General features: G+C 39.0%; 1 protein-coding gene across 1 annotated transcript; it reads left to right on the top strand.

Moving 5' to 3' along the window:
• Window positions 1-809: 809 nt before the first annotated feature.
• On the top strand, window positions 810-21,255 carry LOC104520546 (nuclear receptor coactivator 2-like; the record flags this gene model as incomplete). Its single annotated transcript, XM_010162261.2, has 10 exons — window positions 810-1,013; window positions 3,015-3,230; window positions 3,868-3,997; window positions 7,073-7,238; window positions 9,153-9,431; window positions 10,337-10,414; window positions 11,248-11,485; window positions 13,026-13,203; window positions 15,452-15,650; window positions 21,166-21,255. Coding segments are annotated over exons 1-10 (1,632 nt in total), but the record flags the coding sequence as incomplete, so codon positions are not given.
• Between the last annotated feature and the right edge of the window lie 411 nt (window positions 21,256-21,666).

The raw sequence follows: 21,666 nt of genomic DNA, 5'->3' as shown, positions 1-21,666 counted from the left end.
TGTGCACATAGGGGATGCTTTCATGCACTGGAACATTGCCCAGACACCAGCTGAGCCAGATGCTTGACAGTCATGATCTGAAGCTGGCTTTTCTGAGAAGTCTACAGTTTTCTTTGAGGAGGATGATTTTCAGAGCACAAAACACCTCAACAGAAAAAGACAGTTATATAAAGGTGACAGTCACCATCAGGCATGGTTCTGTTTACCAGGATATTGTGGTGTCACAGCTCTAAATTCTGGACCGCGTATTGGTTGTTGCTGAATCATGGAAGTATTTATTTTTATTAATGACAAAAAAGGTAAAAAAAAAAAAAAAAATAGGAGAGAGATGTAGAAATGGGGCTACAGAATCCGATACAGACTCAATCCGTCCTTAATTTTGGTAACTCCTTCAGGGGTACAGCTTATGCTGGAAAACTTTCAAAACTGAGATCTGCCTCAGGATGACATCTGCATGCAATTACAACCCTACTAGGTATAAGATTAATTGGCAGTAGTATGCACATCACATAGTGGTATATTTTGCTGTAGTGGCTCTTCTGTAGGTTAAGTTGTATCATTTAAAGTTTTAAAAATATAAGTCGTATCTGTTTTAGTGTCAGAATGTTCCATATTGAAATTTACATAAAAAATGTCAAGAAGGGATGTTTCTCAGACAGATATGGAGTGGATAGGTTATGCAGCATTAAATAGCTCAGCCCAAGACCTTAAAGTGTGTTTGGGTTCTTTTGGTTGGTTTTTTTTTTTTTTTAACAAGTTTCCATTCTTGTAACTTTGCTTTTTTCTTTACTCCTCCTGTCTAGCTTTTAATAACCCACGAGCAGGGCAACTGGGCAGGTTATTACCAAACCAGAATTTACCACTTGACATCACACTGCAAAACCCAACAGGTGCAGGAACTTTCCCACCCATAAGAACAAGTAGCCCCTATTCAGTGATACCTCAGCCGGGACTGATGGGCAGGAATGAAGGGATGATAGGAAGTCAAGGAACTTTAGGCAACAGTAGCACAGGTAAGATGATTTTCCATTTTCTTAAATATACTTGAGTAACAGACTATAGCATGTGTAACTTAATGTTGGGTTTATTATAAGTACAGGTTATTATAAATATTTTCTAAAAAGTCTGGAAAAAAATTGTGTTTCATGGACTGTTATATATTGACATATTTATTTTGAATTTCTCTTTCTTCATATTTTTGGTCCTGCTCTTTATGCACTGCTTTTCACCTACCTAAAAACTTATAGATGTGCACAGTGTACTGGCAGGGAGTCTTTTCACATCAATGTTCCAGATTCAGCTGAGCCTTAGATAAGTAAAATCCCAGTCTTTTTGCCTCAAAAAAGCAAATAAATGAACTGCTTTTCTGTAGAGATACTTCTTCCAAAACAAAATTGGGGGTAATATGGTTGCCCTTGTGATATGTATCTCTACAGACCTTGGTTTTGCTCTCAGTTATCCCTTATTTATTAGCCTTAGTTCTCAAATTAAAGAAATGCTAAGGTTTTCATCATTTTCTGAAACAAACTTTCTGGGAACCATCAGATCTTGCAGTGGTGTTACCTCTTGTAATGGATTTTGCCTGATCTGTGGTGCATTGATTTCTTCATGTTGTCCTAATATTGTACGAAGATACTATAGGGGGTTTCTCAAGAGAAGTCTGGCTGATTGACTTATTTCAAGTAGTACATAGTCTGAGACTGTCCACGTGTGCAACAACCTCTAAGAAGTCAGAGTAAATAAATGGGTATTGTGAGTGCTTTTAGCTGGCTGTATTCACTGTCCAAATTTTATATTTAGTTTGCATCAGTATTAAAAAAGACATGCTGCTAGACACTGAAATATCCTATTTAAGCAGTTTAGAGGTCAGCTTGTAGTCTTTCAAGTGTCCTATTACTTTCATGTTCTGTATACATATTAGAGGATGTTATTCATCTTATGTATACAAGTTAGAGAGTATTATCTCTGTTCCTGACATTTGCTCTAGCACACCACATATTTCAGCTGATAGAATATGTACACAAATAGAACAAACCTGAGGATGTAACACTGCAGCAGATTTTGTACAGCAGCTGAAACAATGACCCGTTTCAGAGTGTTTTTCTCCTTGGTTATACGTCGCCAAGTAATTGAACGAACAAGTAATAATTATTTGTGTGGCTTTTAGTATTCATTTAAGGATGTTGCAAAATGCAGCTGGAGAGACCAGTAGTCCAATCTGAAATCTTGACTGTATAAAATTGAAATGTGTAAATACTATGAATGCACATCTTTGGGTTTTGGGGGATTTTGTGTTGAGGTTTGGTTGGGTTTTTTTGGCTACTATCAGGGTGTAGTATTCTATATATTCCCAGTGTAAATAAACTGTATCAGTTGTTTACAGTAGGTGTAGGAGGACTTCCCCTAAAATAACGGTAATGAAATTCAACATCTATCGGAAAGTTCCTGTGAGTAATTTCCTTGCACTGTATGTTGGTTCAAGATTGTCTGGGTGAGCCTTGAAGCTAAGAAGGCTCTAGGTTCCGAATGAAAGAACTCACCAAAAGATGTTCGCAGAATGTGAATTTAAATTCAGTCCTTCTAATTTGTAAGCGTGTGTAGCGATAACATGTTGTTACTGAAGTCTTCATTCTCAGTTAGCACTTGGAAAGTAAAGCACTGACACACAAATCAGCAAACGTGATTCATTTCCTGAGGAAGGAAGTTAGGGCTATCCACACACCCTCGGCACCTGTTGCAGACTACATGTGGGAACACTTACTCTCAACAGCGTTTCGGAAATGATAAAAGGATCTTCCTCATGTAAAATGCATAATAATCTCCATTCCCTTGACTAAGCAGCATAAGGCATCATTCTGTAGCTTTGCACATCTGGGTGGGCAGTTGTGGTACAATGTACTTGGAGTGAAACTACTGCATTTTCCTGGCTAAAAATGTGGCTCATCAGGCAGTTGCAATGCTAAAGCTGTTCTGAATCATGTGATGGCTCCTAAGTCTGTTTGGCTTTTGTGCAGGAATGATCGGTGGCAATGCCCCTCGGCCTGCCATGACATCTGGAGATTGGGGAAGCCAGGCTTCTGCTGTGAGGGTGACCTGTGCGCCCACAGCTAGTGCCATGAACAGGCCAGTGCAAGCAGGCATGATCCGCAACCCCACGGCCAGCATCCCCTTGCGACCCAGCAACCAGCCTGGCCCGAGGCAGATGCTTCCATCTCAGGTCATGAATATGGGTAAGTCAGGGTGTGTGTGGAGTTGTGCCTTTTGGCATATGATAGACTGACAAAGATGAATCAGGAAAAGAAAAAAAAAAAAAAGACTCCAATTATAGATTTGATGAGAACCACATTCCACAGTGAAAGTTCCCTGTGGAAGTAGGAAGCAAGGTGTGCAGAACGCTTACTTTGAATGCATGTATTGATATGAACAATTCCTCCTACTGTGTAGCTCCACAGTAGTGTGGCCAAAGAACGAGGCTATAAAGTTGCTCTTGTTCATTAAAAACTGTGAAGCTCTTTAAGAGGAAATGCTAGGAACATTATCATTGTTCTTCGTCACTTTTAAAGCAAGTACATTATGATATTGACTCTATATACTGTCCTTTTCTTATGCTTATCTTACTAATTTTGGCATCTGTGATGCCATATCTGCTATTTTATGGTTTTGATCCACTTTCAGAGTTCTGGTGTTATTTTCTCAAATTTTAAAAGTGATTTTTAACAAAAATATGTTGATGCTTTTAAGTGTAATGTTTCTGAAATCTTAATGTTTTTGTTTGCTTTTACTGTAATATAGATAATTCAATGGAAAGAATTAGCATGAAAGTAGATTCTTTTTGCAGAAGTTACATGGTTATTTTTCCTTCATTAGGGCCATCCGAATTGGAGATGAACATAGGAGGACCTCAGTACAGCCAACAACAGGCACCTCCAAATCAGACTGCACCGTGGCCAGACAGCATCTTGCCAATAGATCAGGCAACTTTTGGTAATCAGAACAGGTGAGTCTTAGTGTCACATCAAAACATGGGAAATTTGACTGGCCTATATTTTATACACCTCATGGAAACAAAGTTCTACACAAAATATTCACCAAATGTACATCAATTTAATGCTTGTAGTATTTTATGCTAATAAATTGTATATGTGTTCCAGTAATACTTATAAGTGCTGTCTTTGCCATTTAATATGTTGGAAAATTTGAAGTTCTGTATTCCTGTGAATGCTGCCAGTGCTTCAGGTAGTTGCACCATTTTTGCCTCTCAAGCGTTAATGTGGGCATGATTCTGTCTGGTTTTACTGTTCTTAGTGTTAACATTTATACTTGACACTCAACATGGAAAAATTCCAGGGCCTTTGTACTTACAACATAGTTGTATTTTCCTGCAGCAAGGTAGTGTTATTAGTGCAGGACATGGTTAACTTCTGTTTTGTTTGGGGTTTAATTGACCTAAATTTGCTAAAAGGTGAGTGAAGAAAGATAAGGTGAAGGAGAGGCTGCCTGTTCCCTGAAGTTAGCTCCTTCTCAGGTATCTGGAAACACAGTTTGATCAAGTTATTAACTCATATGTAATATATTAACTTTGTTCATTATTAAGATGTTTAAATAATGCCACAACTATGAAAAGCAGTTTACACTTCCAAAAAAAAAAAAAAAAGAGCTGTGTCTTCTTCAAAAAATTTGCAGCTTAGATTAGAGAATATATATATATATATATATATATACACACACACACATATATATGTATATGTATGTATGGACTGTATAAGTGATACAAAATAGACATATAAAGGAGAAATGCTGAAATATTTTGAATTGCCTAAGTGGGATATTTTTCAGTCGTAAATGTGGGGAGCATTGAAAAGAAAATGAAGAGGAAGCAGTTGGAAAAAAGTGTGTTTGAAGAAAGGTTTATCATCTAACTACATTCTCTTAATTTTCATTATGAAAGGATGTCTGGAAATATTATCTGTAAATTTAAGTGTGGCATTTTCTATGTTACTTTTCTAACTTTTTCATGCTTTTCAAGACGTTTCCTGATGCTAATTCTCCCCCAGCTAGGGTGTTCACATGCCAAAAGCACTGTTTGCATAGCTTAATTATGCACTTAAAAAAATGACACTGTAAAATAAAATACAGGGCCATGTTTGGTCAACAAGCCAGGCAGATAATTCTTCCAATTTGTTACTTTTGCTTTTCTCATAATTTCCTTCTAGCTGAAGATGGTGAAAAAAATCCCATTGCATTGCATCTGAAAGTAATCATATTTTGATCATTTGCACCCAAACAGAGATAAGGAATTGTTTGATGCTGCTATTTCTTATTTTATTAATCCCTGGTATTTGTATTTTTATAATCTGATTATCATTGTGAGTATTAAATTTGAAAAAAATTGAATTTAGAGTAAAAATAATTCTTTTAGAGAAAAATTAAACATCATAACTGTGGTATATAAAAGAAATGAGGGGAAAAAAACCAAAGTATTTGTCATTGTTTAACACTGAGAATTTGACAAATGTTTTAAACATTTTCTTTCCATATGTATTCTTCCCCATTTACAATTTGAGGGAGGTTTTTTGGCTAGCCTCATTGATTATTTTTCCAAATCATAGATTCCTTCTTATAAGTCATCTTTAAAGTTTGCAAGCAGTTTGATTTGGAGGATTTTTTTTTTTTTTCTCTTCCCTTTTACTAATTTATTATTCCATCTGTGAGAGTTATAGAAACTTCTCTATATATGAGATTGATTGAATTTTTGTGATGTTTTAAATTTATTTCATATATAATCTTATTTTTATTTTTTACAGTTTGGGATTTAATTAAAAATAATATGTTTTTGTTAGTTTTTCTGTGTGCTGTCCTTTGGGTTTTTAGGTGTATAGCCTGACGATGCAGTGTTTTCCTTCTGCTTAGGTTTGACATACAGATTAGAGTTCCATGGCAACCATATATCTCATTATGGAAACCAAATACACCAACATGTTTCTTTGTTTTTCCGAACAGACATGTAAATAAGGTTCACATGTAGTACTGTTTCCTCCCTCCATGTGTGACAACTTCTGTTGTCTCTGAGTAATTATCTGGGATGAGATTCTGCCATGATGTGCACATAGTAGCTGCCCTTGCTTGCAAAATGCTTTCCTCTTTATATTTTCTATTGTAGTCTTGTAGTATTGTGCATGAATACTCGTAGGGCTCGTGTGTGAAGTGCAAAACAAAAATAGGTCATTTGGCTGCAGATAAGGTGTTATTTCAGATTTAGTTTGTTTCTCAGTAAGTTTTGTCCTTTGGGTTTGGAATAAACCTTTATTCTGCCTTTGTAACTGTGAGTGTGCTTTGCATACAAATTCAGGGGTGAGGTAAGCAGGATTTATAGAGCCAGCAAACTCTGCCTGACAGTATCCAAATTCTTGCTGGCACCCTTCTGAGGCACATAACCAAGTGCATAAACTGGTACCCAAGTGTGCAGTTCCATAAGATGGGTTGAGCTGATGCAGTGTTTTTCTGCAAACAAAAAGGGGAACGTCCTTTTCTCCCTGTTCCCTCATGCTTCTATCCAGCTCTTCAAGATGTTCGGTTTGTATGAGCTCAGACAATCCTTGGACCCCTTTGTGACCTCTTCAGCTTCCTTAGTCTAAGAGAAAACCAGTTAAGGAGAGTCTCTATGGAAATGAGTTCTACTTGTGATAGTATACTTAATCTAATATCTAAAATCCAAAGTTACAATTAATTTAAGAAAATGATTGAACCTTCTGTGTTCAGTGACTATATTCTATACTGACTTCTCTGTTCCCCTGCTAACCCTGTAATATGAAATCAGCACTCGGGCATACCTTTGCTGTGCTTGCTTACTTGTCGGATACACTGTGCTTATAGGGTCTTGCCCAGCATTGATGCTATTTAGTTATTTCTTTGGGTAGCATAACATTCATCCACAATAGTTTTCTAAACAAAATTAGCAGTGATTAAAGTAATTTCTGTCTCCACTTGGTAGTTCAATTTGAGTACTAATCCTCTGATTCTATTTCTTGTTTTTCAGTATCTGTTTACCAACGCTGTGCTCATGTTTTCACAGGCAACCGTTTGGCAGCTCACCAGATGATCTCTTGTGTAATCATCCTTCATCAGAGTCACCAAGTGATGAGGGTGCTCTCCTGGATCAGCTTTACATGGCATTAAGGAATTTTGATGGTTTAGAAGAAATCGACAGGGCTCTAGGAATACCAGAACTAGTCAGCCAGGTACATTGGACATTGCATTGCATTTAAAGGATATGTTGTCATGGTGGAGGTAAAATGCGTGTTGAAGAAGGGGATTATAAAATGCTTCTTCCAAGCTAGGATGGAGTTACGTATTTTGGTGGTAGTCCATCTTAACAGCTCAGTGTCAGGTTTAGTCTTCCTCCCTCTTCCCTGCCACCCTCACCTGTCTCTCCTTCTTCTGACCTGTGCTGAGCCACTTCACTTTATGCAACTAACCTGACCTAAACAAAAAAATAATGGACTTCTGCTTATCAGAGGAACAGCTGTATAGGAGAAAGGTAAGATCACAGCCAGAAACAGCGTATAGGAAAGAAGAAAAAAATAATAACAATACCTAGGACCAGAGGAGCAAGGTCAAGACCTTTGTGTGATGGGAGCAACAAGCTTTTGGATGAGCAAACCTGTAACATGTAATTTCAGCCATAGTTTTTTTCCCCTTAGTTGATTAATTGGTTAAGGGATGAGTTTCATCTGAAGCAGCTGATTTCATTCCAAACACTTAAAACTGTATTTCTTTATTTATTTTTTACATTGCAAACATGCTTACTAAACTTTGCAGCATTAATTTGTTCTATTCTTTTTCATCCATTTTTTTCCCCACACAGTTACTTTTTTATTAGTTTCCAGTTGGTCCTTGTCCATTTCAGTCTTACATGATGCAAAAAAGTATGTTAAAAAAAAAATAATAATTTAAGGGGGGAAGCTAGTGCTTGATATTTCTGGCATCAAAATTCTGTTTCCAAAAACAGCTGTACATGTCTCTATAATGATTTAATATTCTCAGACAAGCCAAGAATACCTATTTAATTTCCCAGTGCTCATCAGCATCCTGACCATAACTTCTGAACTAGCTCTGCACTTTAGATATGAAATAGTACAAATGAAATCCTGCTTTGGACATGAGAAAACTATCTGCAAGGCTATTTGGTACAACACAGAGCTCAGTGAGGTGTTAAGCTGAAGATATAATTTATTGGTGAACTTTAGTTTTGCACTGTGAAGCTTTCATGCAGTGTGACATAGCTTTTGGAATATCGCCACCAAAAAAATTAGTACTGTTTTATTTCAAACTAAGTGGTAAATATCTTTCTGTTTAATTAATATCTCAGTGGAAACAGTTAAAGAATTTTGCAGATAAGAGAACTGTTGCATTTTAGAACATGTTTTTAAAATATCCATCAAACATTTTATAGAAGCTTAAAGTCTTCTTCATGAGGGCACTGAAATTTACATTAACTTGATTTCCAAGGTCGGTGTGGAATAAGCTATAAAATTATTCTGGCTAGAGCAAATATTAGAGGAGTATCCAGAATGGAGTTTAGAATTGTGTTAGCTTTCTTGTGCTAATGGATAATCGGTTTGTGTGAAAGTGTCCTGAAAGGATTAGGCACTCTGTTCACATTAGCTTCTGTAATAGTTTCAGCATCTTTATCTGAAGTTATTTTGTTTAAAGATACTGATAAAAAAAATCTACTTTCTTATCCTTATTCATTTGTAACATCTTTGAATTTATCTTGGATTCAGTGGCAAAAATATGCTGGCATCACTTCATTTGCAGATTTTCATATGGCATTTGTCATTTCAGATTTTTATTCATTAACAGAATGATGCAATAGCTATGTTAAGAACATGACAAAGATTGTGGGTCTTTGTTAAAAAAAAAAAAAAGAAAATAGAGGAGGTATTTTAGTGAATATGTTTTGACACTCAAAAATATAATCCTATTTATTTTTATGTTTTTATATTTAGGTAAAGACAATTTATGTAATTTTCTATTTAGAAACATTCACATCCTAGAAGGTTGGTTTTGCAGGGTGACTGTATTAGTCTCGTATAATCCTGTGAAAAGCCCGTGTCCCACCAACTGTTTCTGTTGTTCACGTATTTCTGCAGAGCCAAGCTGTCGACCCAGAGACCTTCTCCAGCCAGGAGTCGAGCATCCTGATGGAGCAGAAGGCTCCGGTGTTCTCCCAGCAGTACGCAGCGCAGGCTCAGATGGCGCAGGGCAGCTACGCGCCCATGCAGGACCCGAGCTTCCACCCCATGGGGCAGCGCCCCGGGTACGCAGCCCTGCGCATGCAGCCCCGACCCGGCCTCCGGCCCGCTGGCATTGTGCAGAACCAGCCAAACCAGCTGCGGCTCCAGCTGCAGCACCGGCTCCAGGCACAGCAGGTGCGTCCCCTTCCGTGCCCCCTTCCACGCTGGCGCAGGCGCCTCTTCCTAGGCAGCACCTACTGACTGTCAGCTTGCCCTGGACAGACCAGGACTTTAATGTGTACTCTGTTTTATTGTAGTCCAGTTCTGCTTTTAAACTAAAGCCACTAGCCATAAGGAGTTTTGCTGAGACAGTACCTTGTGTGTTTGGGGTTTTTTTTAAATATTTTTGCATGTTTCCATTATTCTATTTCTATATATCTATTGCTGTTATTATATTTCTATAATCCTGTACAAAAATGTGCCTAGTATTTAGACCTAGGTCTCACTAATTCTTTGAGCAAGGCTACAGTGCTGTTTTTTGTTATACAGGTCATTTTCTGTTTGTTGTATCTTGACTCTTTCAGTAATCTATGTGCTTTTTTTTTACTGCTGCCAGTTACCTACATCTTTTCCTTTTTGTGGCCTTGGTCTGCTTTTAAGGATCATTTTAAGTTGTTGTTTCTTGTTTCATTTTTAAATATGTAAGTTTGTAGCACTATAAGGTATTAATGCTTTTCTAGTGGAGGAGGAAAGATCATTTCTGCCTTCAAACATCAGGATAAGGTCTAATTCAGAGTAATCCTCAACACTCCAGTCCCAAACTCAAAAAGGGTAGGAACTGTAAAGGCAGCATATTCGATAAACGGCTTAGTGCCTCTGTTGTGATTTGTCTGGAGTATTATCTCCTTAAGAAACAGGATTCTGTGAATGATAATAGGACTTGAGCAGGAAAACTAGTCCTTGCTTGAATATGTAAAACCAGGTCCTCGAACCAACTGATTGGCAAGTAGCTGTATATACCTCTGTATAGAAAATTTCCCTTTTCTTGTTTTCCTTCTCAAAACTTTTGGGGTTTGGTGTTGGTTTTCTTTTTTCTTTAGAATCGGCAGCCACTGATAAATCAGATCAGCAGTGTCTCCAATATGAATCTGTCTTTGAGACCTGGAGTACCAACACAGGTGAGAGAACTAGGACTTAAAAAAAAAAAGAATCACTTTATTTTCTTCTTTCTCCTCCTAGTCACAGAACGGTGGGGGTTGGAAGGGACCTCAGGAGATCATCTAGTCCAACCCCCCTGCCAAAGCAGGTTCCCTACAACAGGTTGCACAGGAAAGTGTCCAGGCGGGTTTTGAGCATCTCCAGAGATGGAGATTCCACATCCTCTCTGGGCAGCCTGTTCCAGGGCTCTGTCACCCTCACTGTAAAGAAGTTCTTCCTTAAGTTTGTGTGGAACTTCCCGTGTTCCAGTTTTTGCCCATTGCCCCTTGTCCTGTCACTGGGTACTACTGAAAAAAGCCCAGCCCCATCCATTTGGCCCCCGTGCTTTAGGTATTTATAGACGTTGATAAATTAAATACAGGAGTAATGCTATGTGATAAATATGTACAATAGATTCTAAAGCTTGAATACAAATAGTGCAGTCTGTATGATAAGAAGTTTTTACTTGTTTTATTTCTGAGAGTCTTTCCTATATTTACATGGGTTGGATGGTTGTTTACTAACTGCATTTTTAACCAAGCTTCTCATTTCCTAAAGATGCATTTTTTTGAATGAACTACTCTATTTGCAATTACAAATCGCTGCAACATTAAACACTGGTATTATTTCTGTTACTGACTCTTGCACTGTTGGAAGTCTTTCCCAGCAGAATTATTAATAGGATTATTTTCTCCCATTTTATATAACTGTTAGTTGTGTGATGGGGGGAAAAAACGTTGCCAGTGGAGATGCCTCCACTGGTCAGGTTGCCTTAGAAGGGGTTATTGATAGGTGGCGGTGGTTTTCCCTGCAGGGCCCTATCAACGCGCAGATGCTGGCGCAGAGGCAGCGGGAGATCCTGAGCCAGCACCTGCGGCAGCGGCAGATGCAGCAGCAGCAGCAGCAGGTGCAGCAGCGGACGCTGATGATGCGAGGGCAGGGCTTGAGCATGACCCCCAGCATGGTGGCTGCCGGTGGCATACCAGCAACCATGAGCAATCCACGGATCCCGCAGGCAAATGCACAGCAGTTTCCATTTCCTCCGAACTACGGTACTGGTTCCACACCCCTCTGCATTTCAGCAATCTTTACTCCCCCATGTTTCTCCCAGTGCTGGGTCCAGCTCCCCTCCCACAACCCTTGGCCTGGCTCCCTGGGAGAAATGGGGAACATGGAGCTTCAGGCCCCTTGGGTGTCCACAAATGCGACACAGTACCTTCCACTTTCCTAGCTCTAGTACCATGTATTCTCTGAGCACTGCTCTTTTTTTGAGCAGTAGCAGAAGTGTGATGTGAGTGTTTCCATATATCTATACATATAAACACATACAAATGTGTATGCACAGAGGAGCACGTAAATGTGTCTGTATTGGCTTGATGAACTCTGAATTTTGACTACACTCAACAAACCAATATATACAGTAAAAAGTGCAGATGAAGGAAAAGATACAAATTGATGTTGGCCAACAGCATAAGGTGACCAGAAGCTTCATTGGAATCAAAGCTGTACATATTCCTTTTAAATCGTTTTTATATTGTTGGGGATTTTTGCATTTTGGTAAAGAGATATTGCTTAAGTATCAGGTGGATTCTTGCCCCAAAAAGATAATTCTTTGTGTGTGCATATAATGTAAAATTAGCAACTAACTATTAAGTTTAAATAATAAAAAATAGTTTCAGGTTAGGTATTCCCTTCCTGGTCCTTAAACTTGTTGGGTAATATGATAACTAATACCATTTTATTTGTATGTTTTACAAAGCTCTATACTGCTTTGTTCTGGGGATGCATGGGGCAGTTACCTCTGTACAGTTGTTGTTTTACAGTTTCTTTATTTAGAAGTATTGTACAAGTTATATTACAATTATATTAAATAATATGTAATGCACAAGTTCTGATGATACAACAAATTATGTCCATTCAATTCTAAATTTGCTATCTGCTCTTGTTGATCTATTATCCTTTATATCAGTAAGAACTTAAGTCATGTGGATGGTGAATAGAGGAATATATTTCATACCACCTGATTCTTATGTCAGTGTTCAGGGTGGCGTGTTTCTGTTTAGAATGCTGTTTGTGATGAACTTAAGACCAAAATAACCTGGTTTAAAACAAAAATTTTGCACACAATTGGCATATAACAAGCTTAAATTGGGTTTTCTTTCTATGTAGGTTTTTTTTTTTATTTTACAAAGTCATTAAATGCTTGAACAAACTGTCATTGCCTGTTTTTTCAGGGACACAGAAACAGAGATACTAAAGTTCTAGAAACTTTAGAAAAAGTTGAAAATTATAGCCTAAATGTTAAAAGATGGTGCCGTGCATTAAACGGTTCATGGATTTGAAATGGATTTGTAGACAGAAGCAAAATGTTTTGTTTTCTGTAGAGAGACTGTTTGATTAGGACACACAGGAAGGTTGTACATAAGTGTTAGTTGATGATGTCTTTTCATGTAGCTCCTACATAAAGACACAAGGTTATAGGCTCCACATGACATAAGTAGGACTGTGTAAAGACATGTTTGTGGGTATGAGCTCTTGTCTTGTTTTAAACTGCGAATGTACAGTGGCTAAATTTCTCATTTTCTTCTCCAGGTATTAGTCAGCAGCCCGATCCAGGCTTCACAGGGGCCACCACTCCTCAGAGTCCACTGATGTCCCCAAGACTGGCTCATACTCAAAGCCCCATGATTCAGCAGTCTCAGGCTAATCCTGCCTATCAGTCCTCTACAGAGATGAATGGGTGGGCACAAGGGAATATGGGTGGAAACAGGTAAATCCAGAACAAAACCAAAATGAACACACAGAGTGATGGGCTCATTTATGGTCTACACGTATTAATGGAGTTGTTTATATGTAATGGTTTGCTTGTTTGTTTGTTGTTAACTATCCATCCTAAAAGTGATTTCTTTTCAATTTGGCTTGACAAGTTGGTTTCAATTCTGTCTTCATTCAAGGCAAAGTGAGTGCATAGCTAAAAGACCTGCATCCACACAATGCATTGCTTTGTCTGTGATAACTGGTAAAACACTGTGTGTCCTTAAGAAGCACCTCTACTGCACAGTGAGCTCCAACCCCTAACGTTTGTGTGGATGCATTTCTTCTGCGTATGATTTTCATGTTGTGCTCCCACACTGCTTTCCACGTGGCTGGATCAGCTGAGCCAGAGCCTATGCATTCCCTGCCGCTCTGGAATTGCGGTGACTGAGTATCACCTCCCACTTTAAATCCTGGAGTGCAATCAGGTTCAGTCCATTAGTGCTTGCACATACTGGGGGTCAGCATATAACTGTCATTCTCTGAGAGCATTGTAGCATGCCTCATGCATGCAATCACCTTTTCAGTCGGGGCCCATGCCCCAGTCAGTGTAGCTCAAATAAGCAGTCTGTCCACACTGAATGGGTTGGATGTTGAATGCTATCAGTAGACAGCAACGAGCTTCCAGATGGCAATGACCTGGGCTTTTTGGTGGAAGACAGGAGGAGTTATCGAGCTGTACACTTGTACAGCCTGTATCACTTGACACTGGGGTGCATCTTTTTCCTACTGGTCGACAAAGATTTAACAAACGCAAACACCAGTATTTCAGTGATGAGGCTGATCCAAGTAAAGTTCCCCTTAAAGCAATTGATTTATCTCTTATCCTTGTCCTAGTCCGTGCCCCTTCCTTACTGTCTTCCTGAAGCATCTGCAGGAGGCACAGCTACCGCTATCATGGCTTCTGCTGAAACGGCAGCAGGGGCAGCTCGATAAGACTAATGGTTGGCTTGCTAAACTGCAGCTCTGCAGCGGAGACATGTCAAATGCGTTTACACAAGCCACTGAGTATTCACAATGATCTGTAGTGTACTGTTTCAGCCATCCAGATAACAATTTAAAAAATGGGGTTAGGTGGCCTGAAAAGGCATGGAATTGGAAGGAGGAGAACGGTGGAATTTTCCAAGTTTGGTCCTGTGCCCAGAATGCCATTGCACTGCACCAAATCTCGCAGTGCGCAGCAATAGCCTAATGGACTACCCAAGTGCAAGGTTGAACATTAACCCTGAAAAATTTCCTCAGCTGTGGGCACAGTGCCTCACAGGGAAGTACAAGTCAGCCACTGATTTGGAGGTGGTTACTGTGTGCCATCTGACACACGGTAGCCCTTCCACAGTATTTCAGTCTAATGCAGATCCTCTGAACAGACACATTGTTAGTAATAATTCCTTCATTGACTGTTGGATTATGCACAAAGAATAGAAGAGACTGATATGAAGATAGTGAAGTGCATTTTAGGAAATGTAAAAAAGTCTCCTATATGACTTCTGGCATAATGGGAAGGAAGATACTATCTCTGGATAGCACTTGACTTTGAATAAAATCTGGGGTGAGATCTTCCACAGTTACTCTTCCTTAAGTTGTTCTGAAATGGCCTTAAAGGAACATAGAGAGTAATTGACTTAGACTTTATGTTTTTTCTTACAGTGCCACTTTTTCAAAACCTGAATGCTAAGATTTAGTAAATAAATTTCTGCACAATTGCATGTCTATATTTGTGAGCCCACTTGCCATAATTGTATGTGCAAATCTGGTATTCATATGTGCAAATAGCCTCTTTTGCAAAGAGAAAGCTTATTAGACCAGATCCAATTTAAGCTCAACAGTCCTGTGCTGTGCTAACACTGGAGGGAGAAAAGTGTTTTCCTTTCTCTCCCAAAATTACTTTCCCAAAATTACATTTAAATACATACGAAGCCCATTTAGAAAGCTGATTGGCTGTTATTGCACACACATAACAGATTTGTGCTCTGCCATAGTTTCACACGCGAAGGCATGCATTTTTGTGCACAGTCATGGGACCTTAAATTTTGAAAATCTATTCCTTAGACATTATTGTAGCCGAAAACTAGTTTTTCTTTTGAAGTTGGAACAAATGACAGTATATACAAATTCTGCCTTGAGATATATTAAAAAGAGAGTAGTTTCTTAGTGGCTTCAGCATTCTAAGTCTGACACATTGCTTTTTCCATTCCTTGCTGTAGCATGTTTTCACAACAGTCCCCACCACATTTTGGGCAGCAAGCAAGCACCAGCATGTACAATAATAACATGAACATCAGTGTATCCATGGCAACCAACACAAGTGGTATGAACAACATGAACCAGATGACAGGGCAGATCAGCATGACCTCAGCGACCTCTGTGCCTACATCAGGGTTGTCCTCCATGGGTCCTGAGCAGGTGAGAATTTAAGGATGCGAGATAACAGCTAGAGGATTTGCTTTGAATTTCAGTAGTTTTTCAGGTCCTCTGCGTTAGGCTGTAACTGCTGTAAGCCATTACATGTCTTTTACTAGTTTTCTTGAGAAATGATGATGTTAAAGAGGCTTTGTTTTTAGCTCTGCACTCAGATAACCAAGGTGACCGAGGAGGTAGAGAGCACCTTTTGCATCTAAATTTCCCATTTTGACCTAGCGCCACTGTAGCTAGCACATGTAGTTGCTTCTGGACTTCGTGGAAAGTGCGTGCTGATCTAGCCTCCTGTTCTCAGTAGGTAAGTTTCCATAGCACAGTTGCAGGTCACCAGCATCCTTACTAGTTTGCTCAGCAGTAGAGGCTAGGAGTGAATGGCAGGCAGCTGTTTCCTAGAGATAAAAGAGGCTGGCATGGGCAGTGCGTGGAAGATGCTTCTGCTGCCACTGTGTTTGTTGCACCAGACAATAGGCAGTGAGCTTCAACAGTTATCAATCTGGCACCTTCACGAGCACAAAATCCACACTTTTTGTAATGTGGTGCATGTAAAATAGGTTTTCTGAATCAATAGGTAAGTAACTTGTTCTTTTCTGCTGAGAGCAGGTTTGCACACTCAATTTTATTTGAGAGTGCTACTTAGGGTATCTGAAATAAGGAAAATAACATTTCCATTTGTCGGTCTGCAGTTAAACTCACGCAGTACATTAATAAGTATTTGACAAACAAGTTCTCTTAATTAACAGGTTCATATGTTTGTTTGAGAGCTGAACTCCTGTTTGTTCAGAACACAGACTTGAAATTATGGACTTAGAAATATTGGCAGGAAAGTACCTCTTGTGTCTTCAGGCAGCATCTCCTGCTATGATGGACAATATTATAAACCTTTTTTCTGAGACCATAATGTTCCAGCTTAAAGCTGGTTATATTATTGGCTTGTTAAAGTATGTCCTTTTTCCAGCCTAAATCTGATAAGAGAGTATTTACTTCTGCAATATTGTCCTTTAGCTTAAATAGCTCTTTCCTCTTCTGGTATTTTAGAGAGATGTTCAATCAACATTATTTTTTTGTTGTTTTGAGATTGTTGGATTGTTTTCGTTTGGATTTCTTGGGGTTTTTCTTGTAAGTTAAACAAGCCACAGTGTTTCAGTCTCTTCTTGTAAGCTTTAAATTCCCTTTCCTTTTCTGCACCTGTTCCAGTTGAATCAGTGTTTCCCAAGCACCAGAGCCATATGCATAACACTAGTTCTTCCTCGTTTCTCTTGGAATACTCTGACAGATATAGCCCCAGATCACATTTGTCTTTTACAGCTGCTGCATAGTGGTGACCTGAAGTAATTTTGATACTCCCAAATCTGTCACCTTCTCTGATATTCCCAGTTGCTACACCCAACTATAGCAGAATTTTCTTATTATCATTAGTTCCCAAGTGCATACTGTTGCACACGTTCAATGTAGTAAAACAGTAGTAAAACCAAAAAAGAAAAGAGTGGGGATTTGAAGGTGACAGCCCAGTCTGATTTCTCAGCATGCCCATGCTACATATTTTTCCCCAGGAACCTGAACTGAGAAACATGCGTTATAGAAAGAGATCTGGTTTTTTTTCAGAGATTTCCATGCAGACTGCTGTTTCTGCTGGCACAGTTGTCACACTGCTTTTCTTCCTGTTAGACCACAAGATCTTGTTTCGATATAGTCTTTATCTAACTTCCACTAAGCTGAATAAGCTGAGGTACTTTATCCATCTCAACATTTGTTTTTCAGCCCGTCAGTCCCTTTTGTGGATCTACTTTTAAACTCCGTTGTTGTAACCTCCTTCTAGGAGTATGAACAGGGTAACCAGAGATGGTCAGTTAACAGTGACAGCACCAAAGCTGTGTAAAGTCAAGTTCTGTTTGTGATTTCTCTTTCAATCCATGGGTTACTTTGACTCTGTTGGTGACAATGGCGCACTCGAGAGCACATACTAAAACCCTTACAATGATCCCCAAATCTTCCTCAGCATGTTCTACATAGATGAAACCTACATTCCTTGTTCCCAAATGTCTTGCCTTCCTTAAGTGCTGTGGCTCATTCTGTAACAGTAACCTGTTTTCCTCCTGATTTACCAACCAGCACTGTGTCATCTGCAGACTCTGCAAGCAAATGTTTTATGTTTCATCTAGGTCAGAGGTTGCCAACTGGCAGCTGAGGGGCCATTTCTGGGCCACAAGACCATACTTTTTAGCCCTCAGGAATGTTTGCTGTGCTGCCTCACATTTTCTTTTCTGGGAGACAGGAATAAATAAAAATGTTTATATTAATACTAAAATTGGTTCTTTTATTTTTTTTCCTGTGTTCAGGGCATGGTGTTTTTACAACTTGGCATCTTTATTTTGCCATTGACCTAGGCTATGCTAAACTTCTTGTAACTGGTGTTTTTCAAATTGATTATACTTCCTTTAATTCTGCTGACTGTTGACATTTCATTCATTCTTTTGCCTTTTTTTATACTGTCACCTCCACTTTTACTTACTTATTTTTTGACTTTTTTTTATTCCATAATACATAATTTTAACTTCACATGATAATCTCTTTCTAACCACAGTGAATAACAGTGGTTACGTTAGAAATGTGTTCCTGCTTTTGAAAAAAACTTCTGGTTTTGGAAGTAATATTATTACAGTATATTATCTGTCAGTAAAAAGCTGTGCCTGGGTTTGTTTACCCGGTGAGAAGCAGGTATCAAACTTCTGGTACCAAACGGGTTTGCTTGGCTCCGTCTCCTGTCTCTCTTTGTGGCACTGTCCTGTATCATACAGACATATCCAGAGCTCAGAAATACCGAGTTTGGTGTTTTATCTGCTCATACTGGTGTATCTCCAACTTCTCTTGTTTACTGCCTAGGCTCCCAGCATCACCAAGTGAAAAATGAAGATTATGCCCAAAATGGGTTTGCTATTTATGATGCTGAGAGACTCTTCTGTGTTCTTGAGGGATCAGACCTTGTCTCATTATCTTCTCCCTTATTATTGCATTAAAGCTCTTCAGGCTGCTCTTACTGGTGTGTCTTCTTAGGAGGCTGGTATCAGGAATGCTGAAATGCTAGCTGCCAGGTCTGCAGGTTCCATCTGTCCAAAAGAGCTTCCCTAGGCATCGAGAAAGTCTAAACCTTCCCAGTGCTGCACCATTCACGCAAACTACTGTCTCCTCATTGTCATCTTCTTGTTTCCACAATGAATTGTTGCCATGTTTTTGCCTGTTATTTGTTTTGCATCATGGATCCACATAATTTGCTAAGCTATTGGAGAAGCAGTTTGAAACCTATGCAAGAGAATAGGCTTTTCAGTATATGAAATAAGCCCCTATCTAGATCTCCACTCAGAGTAGATGTTTATTAATTTGCACAGGTGCAGTAATCCCCAAGCCAAAATTATCATGGTATCTACAAAGAGTCATCCTGAAACAGTATTTTGATTTTGTTCAGCATAGACATCTTGTATATAATTCTGCTTTATTAGGAGGAGGCTGTGTTATGTGCTTAATTGCAAAGAAATTGTAAAACATCTTGTCGTGTTAGTCAGATTGCATATCTGATAACACCACTTGACCTGTCTTAAAAAAATGCTAAAACCCCTTCCATTTCCTTATCCTTCTCCATACTTTTATGATTGAATTGTTACTGCAGTCAGAAAAGTTAATGTGTGAATATGGAGTGTTTTGTTTCAAAGACTTATGAAGCAAATGTATTCATATAACAAAACAGTAGATTATTTTTGTATCTGATAGCATTCCAGTCAGGATTCTTGCATTGTCACTGGCAAAGAGATTCTGGGATAGGAACTTCACTGATGCCTTTGCTGCTTTTGTGGCCTGCAGCCTGGAACCATCTTCCTTTTCCATACCTGTCCTGACTTCTGTCATGCAAATCATGCAGTCATCTTTTTGTTCCAAAACTGCTGTATACAATTGTTTTTCTTTCTGCTTTTTATTTTTTCCTTCCTTTGTCTACTGAACAAACAGAAAAGGCATTTGTGCCTGTGCATTCTGATGAATTGTGATCAATAGCAGAAAACACTTTTCAAACATGGATTCTTTTGCCTAGTCAAATGTGTGTAGATAAAGCCACAAAGCTGTCTGCTTTCTTTCTTTCTGAGCAAAATAGTGTTGTTCTCTTCCCCTCTGGTTTAAATTTTCATGTTCAGGTTTAAAAATCTGCCCTTTTGTGTTAAGAAGCAGAAAGCATCGCTAGGAGGCTTGCAACACTGAAATGATCAATTTCTTCAGAATTTAAATTCTTATGGCAAAAGTATTTTAAATTTTTCACCTTCCCTACCAAACTGTAGTCTTGTCTCTGGCAGCATTTGAAACCACCTCCCTCTTTAGGTGGTTGCATGTGATTGCAGTTCGCTTTGCGACGTTTTGCAAAATCAGTGAATGGTGACAGAAACAACAGTCAGGAGGACCTGAAACGAGAATGTTTTGGTGTGGTAAATTCAAGACAGCCTTCCCCCCTTGCTGCAGCAGGTTGCTGTAGCTGAAGTGAGGCAGTCCAGTGGCAGAATCTCCTCTCCTTGGCAACACGAGTCTCCTAAAGGGCAGGTGACTCAGAAAACATCTTTTTCCTTCCAGCAAAATCTGGAGGGGCATATCTTCACTGTTATCACATCCATCTAGTCTGAGGGAAGTAACAGAGAGGACCAAGTCAATAAAGTCTCCCTAGGAAGAGGTTTCTTCCCCTGTAAAACTTCTAAGAAAGGCTGGATTTTTTCTAATATTTCAGAACCTTGCTGAAGGGCTGTTTTGTATTTTATACCAGTTCCTACACAGTGAGATTTATCCCTTGATTAGGAAAGCAATGCTGTAAATTTGGAAAGCCACTCTTAACCACATAACTAAGCATGGCAGACCCTTTGGTTGTGTAGAAATACACAGCTTCAATACTTTCCCGTGGCTATGTTCAGAAAATTGTTGAGACCATCCCTTTAGGAAAGCATGTAGCTGCAAGTTTTCCTGTTTAATTCTGTCTTTCTCCCACTGCTTACAAGCAGAAAAGTAAGTGTCATTAAAACTAAGTCAATAGTCAGTACTTAGTTTAGCCTACATGTTATCTCATCAGGCTTTGAAAAAATTGTGTGGTGGTTTGCAAGCAGAAAAGCTGTGTGTTATTGAGGTTAGGAATGCAGTTAACGCATTTCTGCTTTCAGGACTCTCATAGCAGGCATGTCCTCTTCAAGTAATACTGACCTAATTTATGGAGCCTGTTTTGTAAAATATGCACAAGGGTCATAGTATCAGGAATGAAATCTTTGTTGTTGACTGTGAAGCAGAATAATATGAGTCAAACACATGCTGCACAAGAAGGGTGCTCAGCTATATAGTCACTTCCCTGATTGCAACATCATCTCAAAAGTGGATGTTGGTGTATGCAAGTAGCATAGTGGTTTGTAATGCTGCTTTTTATTTCCCAGCCCTCTTCCCCAACGTATTTTTTAATTGATTCTCCTTAATATCTTGTTATCAATAGGTTAATGATCCTGCTATGAGGGGAGGCAATCTTTTTCCAAACCAGCTGCCTGGAATGGATATGATAAAGCAGGACGGAGATGCAACACGGGTGAGAAATGACATACATAGGTGTGCAGAGGCAAGGGAAGTGTGCTGTGCCTATATTGTGGTCTAGAATGGATACGGTATCTTTTTACTTGCAAAGTTAAAAGCACCCAGGGTGATAGTAATTAAGGTTTTTGCAATTAATTTTTTTTAATTCCACATTTGGTGACATCTATATTAAATTCCTTGTTTAGATTCCGCTAGCATTACTGAAGCGAATAATGCAGAATACATTTACATTAAGAGAATATATTACACTATTGAATTAACAAACATTCAGCAGACTTATGTATAGTTGTGTTTGCTTTTTACAGAGGACTATTTGCTGATGATGGGAAAGATTTTACTGTTGATTTATATTTGCTCTGCTGCACGTGTAACCCATTTCGTGTTTCATCCTGCCGAAGGGTTTTTC

The sequence above is a fragment of the Antrostomus carolinensis genome, unplaced genomic scaffold (genome assembly GCF_000700745.2).
Source record: "Antrostomus carolinensis isolate BGI_N321 unplaced genomic scaffold, ASM70074v2 scaffold19882, whole genome shotgun sequence".
In the NCBI taxonomy this organism is placed as follows: Eukaryota; Metazoa; Chordata; class Aves; order Caprimulgiformes; family Caprimulgidae; genus Antrostomus; species Antrostomus carolinensis.
This window is presented reverse-complemented; position numbering and strand designations above follow the sequence as displayed.